Consider the following 9,064-nt stretch of genomic DNA (forward strand, 5'->3'; position numbering starts at 1 on the left):
CTGTGTGACTCTAATGTACCATAGGTGTAGAGTCATTCATCAGAGCTGTGGGATTGGATCTTCTTGTGTTCAATAACTGGATAGATACGTGTATTTCAGCTAGACAATAGAACTCAAACTTATTTTACATAGATGTGCATATACTTATCTTTTAGCTGGATTAACATACGTATATATATATATATATATATATATATATATATATATATATATATATATATATATATATATATATATATATATATATATATATATATATATATATATATATACTTATCTTTTAGCTGGAGTGTATCATAGATGTACAGATATATATCTTTTAGCTAGACTGTATGTCTGGCTACAGTAGTGTAGCTACGCCCATGGCATTACAAGAAAATGCCCTGGCGCAAAAATCAACGATGTGTGAAGAATGTTTTCTAGACGTGTTGAATGTGCGTGAGATCCACGGCCAAAGCGAAAGGTAGAGTTACTAGCTTTAGCTGGAGGTTCGTTGAGGATATTGCTACTAGCTTTAGTTGGAGGTTCGTTAAGGTTATTGCTACTAGCTATAACGTGAGGCTTATCTTAGGTTAGAGATACCAACTATACTTACATAGTAGATTCGTTGTTTTATTTTTTATTCTAACGTACATTCTTGTTAGAATTCGATATTGATCTACAGTGATCACTTAATAATGTGGTAATTTAAAATTACTGGTAAATTTCCAGACGATAGATTTTAAGGGAAGTTGCGACAGCTTTGTTTCTTGCAAGTGAATCGAGTGTTCAATAAAAGTTAAAATTATTTATATGTAGCTGGACAACTATTCAATGAAAGGTAGGGAACTTTGAATCAGGCCAACGTTCATACAATGGGCAACACTAGAAGCAGTAAATTGTCATTAACTCAAGAACGATTCAACACAATTACGTATTCTTTGGTCAAATGTCGTGTTGAGCTTTATAGAATGTCGCGTTGAGTTAAGCTTATGTCAAGCTTGACATTATTTTCTGTCTTTACTAGGTGCTGTATCTATTTACATAGGTCTGTATGTCATGAGTTAACTTGTATTTGAGATGTAGCATTTACATACTTTGTCTTCAGTATATTCAGTTTTGAGATATTTTCTCTGAGATATTTTGACTTGTGTGCTTTCTCTCTGAAATGTTTTGACTTTTGTACTTTTTCTCTGAGATATTTTGTCTTAAATCGTTTGGTTCAGGATATTTTTTACGGTATTGATGTGTTTGCTGATGTGTTTGTTGATGTGTTTGTTGATGTGTCTGTCATTGTTCATGTTGTACACAGTACCATCACACCAACCTCTTAACAAATGTGTCTGTCACTGTTCATCTTGTACACAATACCATCACACCAACCCTTCAACCAATGTGTACAAGTGTCTGTCACTGTTCATCTTGTACACAATACCATCACACCAACCCTTCAACCAATGTGTACAAGTGTCTGTCATTGTTCATCTTGTACACAATACCATCACACCAACCCTTCAACCAATGTGTTCATGTGTCTGTCATTGTTCATGTTGTACCCAGTACCATCACACCAACCCTTCAACCAATGTGTACATGCGTCTGTCATTGTTCATCTTGTACACAATACCATCACACCAACCCTTCACCAATGTGTACATGCGTCTGTCATTGTTCATCTTGTACACAATACCATCACACCAACCCTTCAACCAATGTGTACATGCGTCTGTCATTGTTCATCTTGTACACAATACCATCACACCATCCCTTCAACCAATGTGTTCGCCTGTCTGTCATTGTTCTTGTTGTACCCAGTACCATCACAACAACCCTTCAACCAATGTGTTCATGTGTCTGTCATTGTTCATCTTGTACACAATACCATCACACCATCCCTTCAACCAATGTGTTCGCCTGTCTGTCATTGTTCTTGTTGTACCCAGTACCATCACAACAACCCTTCAACCAATGTGTTCATGTGTCTGTCATTGTTCATCTTGTACACAATACCATCAAACCAACCCTTCAGCCATTGTGTTCATGTGTCTGCCACTGTTCATGTTCCAGCTCCCAAGGATGAAGGGACGTCGAGGCAATCTGAAAGTCCTGCTGGTGTCAGCTGTGTGTTTTATTCTTCTCTACATCGCCTTCACCCGGGGGGTCGTGCACCACACACCCACATCAGAGTCCCAAGTTCCAGACGGGTGGCTCGTGCACTCACACGTCAAAACACGGCAAACTGCGGCACCGTTAAGAAACCAACATCATACGTCTTTGTTTCTGCACAAAGACGTCAACATCGTACCGTCATTACCTCCCCATGATTTTGTTTTACCTAAAGAGGATTGTGTGCCCCTGCCAAAGTCACCAAAGGCAGACGTCAAAATTTGTATTTACAAAGAATCCAACGATACTTGGGTATCGGGGAAGCTGAAAGTAAGATTTATTTATTTTATTCTTTCAAAAGAAATAATTCATAATATTATTTTTTATTGGTATTTAAAAAAAATGTTTTCTATTGTAACTCCTCTAGCAAATTTATCTTTATCCTTGTAAAACTATTAGAAATTATACTATATGTCCCATACTTAGTCAGAAGATTTACTACTAGAAATCATATTATATGTCCCATACTTAGAAGATTTACTATTAGAAATCATACTGTGTCTCCCATACATAGTCTAAAGTTTTACGAGTTGTAGCCCTATAAGAGGTGCAGTTGAATCAGCTGTAGCACTATTCTACAACACATACTTAATTGTCACATTCATGCTTAATACGCTTGTAAACATGTTCAACATTTGAATACTGGTATATATAAGATCAATATTTTGAGTGTTGTTATAAAATAAATTCATATTTCAAAAAGGTATTACAATAAATTAGGCAATAATTTTGTCGTTAAAATTTTTTTCAAAGCGACCATTGTATCCATTAAATAACACACCTCTAGTACTTGGGACCCGTGGTAGCCTAACTGTAGTGTGAATACCGCCACCTACGCGGATCTTTAATTAATGTGAATTTTTGTAAGGAGAACCCCTTTACACTCATTTCAAACAGCCTACACAGTAGTGTGACCATTTGAAAGGAGAACCCCTTTACACTCATTTCAAACAGCCAACACAGTAGTGTGACCATTTGAAAGGAGAACCCCTTTACACTCATTTCAAACAGCCTACACAGTAGTGTGACCATTTGAAAGGAGAACCCCTTTACACTCATTTCAAACAGCCTACACAGTAGTGTGACCATTTGAAAGGAGAACCCCTTTACACTCATTCAGTGTTTCTTCCAGACTTTTTTCTCCGGGGGGGCACTTGAAATCTTCGGGGGGGCGGTAAACTTTCTTCGGGGGGGCGGACACTGTTAAAAGTATATATTTTCTATATAAATTATATAAATTTCATTTCGTTCGGGGGGGCGGTAAAAATTTTTCGGGGGGGCTTCGCCCCCCCGAAGAGATGCCTGGAAGAAACTCTGCACTCATTTCAAACAGCCTAAACAGTAGTGTGACCATTTGAAAGGAGAACCCCTTTACACTGATTCCCAAACAACCTACACAGTACCCTGAACTCTCCCTCCACGCTTCGTTGATTACGTACGGTCAAATGACCTTGAGCGAATCAAAACAGTTTACTCCAATGGTATCAATTCATGGGCCGGCTGCGGTATGGATCCCACAGGCGTCACGCTAGGGTTAATAACAGCTTTAGCCCTGCTCATAAAATGTCACAATAAACTTCAGTGTGCGATACAATTTTCTTTTCAACTTGAACACACGTTATGTTGTTACACCAGAACATGACTTAGGTTTGGGATATATATATATATATGTATATATATATATATATATATATATATATATATACACATATATAATTATATATAATTATATATAATTATATATAATTATATATTTATATATATATACATATATATATATATATATATATATATATATATATATATATATATATATATATATATATATATATATATATATGTGTGTGTGTGTGTGTGTGTGTGTAAAACATTGTGCATTGCATTTGTGTATTATCCCATTCACAGAAGAATGAACTTTGGGAAGAAATGCTAGTACTGTCGATGGATCAAGCCTTGAAGGTACTTGTTAGAGCTGAACTTGTCCAAACCCTTATCCGAAACAGAACAAAACGTATGCAAATCTTAAGTTCCAGCATCTAATTAAGGCTAAAATTAATTAGATGTTTGTTTTATAACAAGAAATTTGTCAAACATTGGATTGTATTTATAAAATGTTGTCATTGATGTGTGACCAACAGCCCCTAGCTCTAAATGTAACCAATGCTTAGCTCCAGGGTAGTTAGCCAACGGGCAACAGAGCGTAGTTTGTGTTTTGTGACGTGGAAGATTCGCTCATACAGAGATATACAATCACATACAAATCTTGTCATGGGATCTTGCGTTGCCCTTTACAAATTTGCATATAAATGAAAAAGTTGTGGTTGATTGGAGAGGCAGATGTGGGAGTGGTAGTGTGTGGGTTGTGTGGGAGAGGTGTGAATGTGTGTACTAAAGGTGTGTCAGAGAAGGTGGTAGTGTGTAGGTTGTGTGGGAGAGGTGTGAATGTGTGTACTAAAGGTGTGTCAGAGAAGGTGGTAGTGTGTAGGTAGTGTGTGGGTTGTGTGGGATAGGTGTGAATGTGTGTACTGAAGGTGTGTCAGAGAAGGTGGTAGTGTGTAAGTTGTGTGGGATAGGTGTGAATGTGTGTACTATAGGTGTGTCAGAGAAGGTGGTAGTGTGTAGGTTGTGTAGGATAGGTGTGAATGTGTGTACTGAAGGTGTGTCAGAGAAGGTGGTAGTGTGTAGATTGTGTGTGGGTTGTGTGGGATAGGTGTGAATGTGTGTACTGAAGGTGTGTCAGAGAAGGTGGTAGTGTGTAGGTAGTGTGTAAGTTGTGTGGGATAGGTGTGAATGTGTGTACTATAGGTGTGTCAGAGAAGGTGGTAGTGTGTAGGTAGTGTGTGGGTTGTGTGGGATAGGTGTGAATGTGTGTACTATAGGTGTGTCAGAGAAGGTGGTAGTGTGTTGGTAGTGTGTGGGTTGTGTGGGATAGGTGTGAATGTGTGTACTGAAGGTGTGTCAAAGAAGGTGGTAGTGTGTAGGTTGTGTGGGATAGGTGTGAATGTGTGTACTGAAGGTGTGTCAGAGAAGGTGGTAGTGTGTAGGTTGTGTGGGATAGGTGTGAATGTGTGTACTAAAGGTGTGTCAGAGAAGGTGGTAGTGTGTAGGTTGTGTGGGATAGGTGTGAATGTGTGTACTGAAGGTGTGCCAGAGAAGGTGGTAGTGTGTAGGTTGTGTGGGATAGGTGTGAATGTGTGTACTAAAGGTGTGTCAGAGAAGGTGGTAGTGTGTAGGTTGTGTGGGATAGGTGTGAATGTGTGTACTTAAGGTGTGTCAGAGAAGGTGGTAGTGTGTAGGTTGTGTGGAATAGGTGTGAATGTGTGTACTAATTATGTTTCAGAGAAGGTGGTAGTGTGTAGGTAGTGTGTAGGTTGTGTGGGATAGGTGTGAATGTGTGTACTGAAGGTGTGTCAGAGAAGGTGGTAGTGTGTAGGTAGTGTGTGGGTTGTGTGGGATAGGTGTGAATGTGTGTACTATAGGTGTGTCAGAGAAGGTGGTAGTGTGTAGGTAGTGTGTGGGTTGTGTGGGATAGGTGTGAATGTGTGTACTAAAGGTGTGTCAGAGAAGGTGGTAGTGTGTAGGTTGTGTGGGATAGGTGTGAATGTGTGTACTGAAGGTGTGCCAGAGAAGGTGGTAGTGTGTAGGTTGTGTGGGATAGGTGTGAATGTGTGTACTAAAGGTGTGTCAGAGAAGGTGGTAGTGTGTAGGTTGTGTGGGATAGGTGTGAATGTGTGTACTTAAGGTGTGTCAGAGAAGGTGGTAGTGTGTAGGTTGTGTGGAATAGGTGTGAATGTGTGTACTAATTATGTTTCAGAGAAGGTGGTAGTGTGTAGGTAGTGTGTAGGTTGTGTGGGATAGGTGTGAATGTGTGTACTGAAGGTGTGTCAGAGAAGGTGGTAGTGTGTAGGTAGTGTGTGGGTTGTGTGGGATAGGTGTGAATGTGTGTACTATAGGTGTGTCAGAGAAGGTGGTAGTGTGTAGGTAGTGTGTGGGTTGTGTGGGATAGGTGTGAATGTGTGTACTGAAGGTGTGTCAGAGAAGGTGGTAGTGTGTAGGTAGTGTGTGGGTTGTGTGGGATAGGTGTGAATGTGTGTACTGAAGGTGTGTCAGAGAAGGTGGTAGTGTGTAGGTAGTGTGTAGGTTGTGTGGGATAGGTGTGAACGTGTGTACTGAAGGTGTGTCAGAGAAGGTGGTAGTGTGTAAGTTGTGTGGGATAGGTGTGAATGTGTGTACTATAGGTGTGTCAGAGAAGGTGGTAGTGTGTAGGTTGTGTGGGATAGGTGTGAATGTGTGTACTATAGGTGTGTCAGAGAAGGTGGTAGTGTGTAGGTAGTGTGTTGGTTGTGTGGGGTAGGTGTGAATATGTGTATTGAAGGTGTGTCAGAGAAGGTGGTAGTGTGTGGGAGGTAAATCTGGTTGTTTTAATTAAAGATAGTGGAATTATTTGTAAAATAAATGAAATAGCTTTCTTCAAATGCGCTTGTCTTTTCTTCTATATCAAAAAGTATGTCACAATTATCCGTAATGTGTGAGGATTAATAAATAATTTATTAATTTTTTTAATGTAGATGATCGAAATTTTTAGGAATGTTGCTCCAGTCCAATAAAAAGGACAACAACTCGTGTAAACACTTATCTTGCCTGATTTCTATTTTTAGAATGGCCCTGAGCTCATGCTAGTTGACCTTGGCGCTAACCTTGGCGAGTTTACGCTCTGGGCAGCAGCCCTAGGTCATCGTGTCCTGGCCGTTGAGATGGTTCTAGAAAATGTCCACATGCTGCAGACGTCCCTGATGCTGAGTGGACTCAGTCAGCTGGTCACTATAGTAAACAACGCCTTATACAGTGACCATCGTACTCTACAGGTCAACTTTATGAAGTAAGTCAACTTTGGTTTATTGCCATAAGGTCAACTTTATGGCGTAAGTCATCTTTGGTTATTGCCATAAGGTCAACTTTATGGCGTAAGTCAACTTTGGTTTATTGCAATACGGTGAACTTTATGGCGTAAGTCGACTTTGGTTTATAGCCATAATATTTACAACGAGCCGACCCGCTGCGTATCATACGCCGCTATTTAGTTGTTGTTTTTCTACTTTTCAGTAATTCATAATTTGTTAATTCGACAGTACCAACGCTGCCACTGAAAATATTTGCTTTAAAACACTACCCCCCCCCCTTTCCCCTAACCCCGACCCTACCACCCCCCCCCCCCGTGAAAGTAGCCTCCTCTTAGTTATTTCTTAGTTACCTCCTGTAAGTTTAAAATCGAACTAAATTATCTGCCCCTAATAGAAACCCGGCTCTACGGCTCTACGATTTGTAAACATTTAGGTTTGTAAACATTTAGCGTGACCACAGCTCACCAGACAATGTGGGGGTGGGGTGGGGGTGGTGGGGTGGTAGTGATAGTGATAGAGAGAAAGAGAGGGGACTGCAAGGAGGCGTTTGCAGCTTGTTTTCTAACGGCTCGAAGAAGAGAATTATATATATAGATAGATAGATAAGGCGTAAGACGACTTTGTTTTATTACCATAAGGTTTACTTTAGGCACCCAGCTACACTATAGTCCCAGGGCTAATTGATTTGATCTCCTACCTTCCAGGAAGAACATGGGTGGCAGCAGACTGAACACATCCAATGTGTTTGAAGCACTGGACAACACACGAGGCGTGGTACTGGTCAACACAATCTGCCTGGATGACCTCATTCCTCTCGTGTCCAACACGACCGTGTACATGAAGCTGGACATTGAGAACACGGAACACGAGGCCCTTAAGTGTGCTGACCACTTCTTCTCAAAGGTCAATGTCAAGGTCGTACAGATGGAGTGGTACCTCAAGACGTCAGAAGAAATGTCCAGCATCACGAGATTCATGGTCGGCCATGGTTACGTCATGTCCGAGTCAGTCAATCAGATCATCCCCGTTACAACATCAGATAACGTGTATTTCTTAAAGAAAACTTCTTTTTAAAAACCTTTTTATTAACTCAAGAATTTTGTTTTGAAATAGTAAATCTAAGAAAATAAAACCTCGTGATACTATTGGAAAAAAAATTGATAAATGATGAGGCAATTATATTATTGTTAGCTTATTGTTGTAGGGAATTTCTATTTTAAGCGTGCAATATACGTTTTAATACACTGTTTATTTATTGTGGCTGTATGTAATAATTTTCGTTCTTCGCAGCAGTAGAATTGTTCCTAGAGGAAGCAAAAGAACAAACAAGAATAAATTTTAAAAATCCACTGAAAATATGCCAGGACTGAAGATAAGAAATAATCAAAAATGTGCTATGAGGCCAGATGTTTGTGTACCGAAATTATACTTGGAGCAATATCAATAATTTTCAGCACGTCTTGCAAAAAAAACCCCAAAAAAACACACTGCAATAATGACCTAAAAACTAGAATGGCCGTCTTAAGTTTGAGTAGCATTGCATTAGTAGGCTTCTGAATTAATTTGATCTCATGAAATTGAATTCAGACTAGTTTGTTTGATTCATCCAAACTAAGTGCCTTAGAAGGATAAAGGCATGCACTGGCCCAACGCAATCCCCCATCATAGATAACAGGAGAGATGGAAATGAAAGGCATTTCTGAAATATCGGGAAGAAAGAAGATGGCGATGGATGGGACACGTCTTAAGAATGAATACAGACGATATCACACCAAGGAAAAAGAAAACAGGGAAGGCCAAGTGAAAAGTGCAGGTATACAACAGAAAAGTAATCGACAAAGGCAGAACTATCTTTGGGCACTGCCCTGAAAAACGTCGGATACCGACAAAAGTAGAGAGGGCTTTCTGTGGTGGCCCCATGTGTCTTTGGTGGAGCGAGCTATCTGTGGGGCCCTATGTGTCTTGGGTGGAGGGAGCTATCTGTGGGGCCCTATGTGTCTTGGGTGGAGGGAGCGTTC

General features: G+C 39.9%; 1 protein-coding gene across 8 annotated transcripts; it reads left to right on the forward strand.

Moving 5' to 3' along the window:
• LOC131937528 (uncharacterized) lies at window positions 1–8,168 on the forward strand. 8 transcript variants are annotated; one of them, XM_059295023.1, is made up of 6 exons: window positions 1–90; window positions 285–463; window positions 2,047–2,415; window positions 4,051–4,104; window positions 6,804–7,024; window positions 7,751–8,168. In XM_059295023.1, the coding sequence occupies exons 3-6, from the start codon at window positions 2,056–2,058 to the stop codon at window positions 8,118–8,120; spliced, it is 1,005 nt and encodes a 334-aa protein (XP_059151006.1). In that variant the 5' UTR covers window positions 1–90; window positions 285–463; window positions 2,047–2,055; the 3' UTR covers window positions 8,121–8,168. The 8 variants fall into 8 exon arrangements, with proteins under 8 accessions (XP_059151006.1, XP_059151008.1, XP_059151005.1 ...); XM_059295025.1 differs by having other exon boundaries at window positions 3–90; window positions 2,047–2,082; XM_059295022.1 differs by lacking the exon at window positions 1–90 and having other exon boundaries at window positions 446–524.
• Window positions 8,169–9,064: the final 896 nt, after the last annotated feature.

The sequence above is a fragment of the Physella acuta genome, unplaced genomic scaffold, assembly GCF_028476545.2.
Source record: "Physella acuta isolate Inbredline_101_S28 unplaced genomic scaffold, ASM2847654v3 ptg000212l, whole genome shotgun sequence".
NCBI classification, from domain to species: Eukaryota; Metazoa; Mollusca; class Gastropoda; family Physidae; genus Physella; species Physella acuta.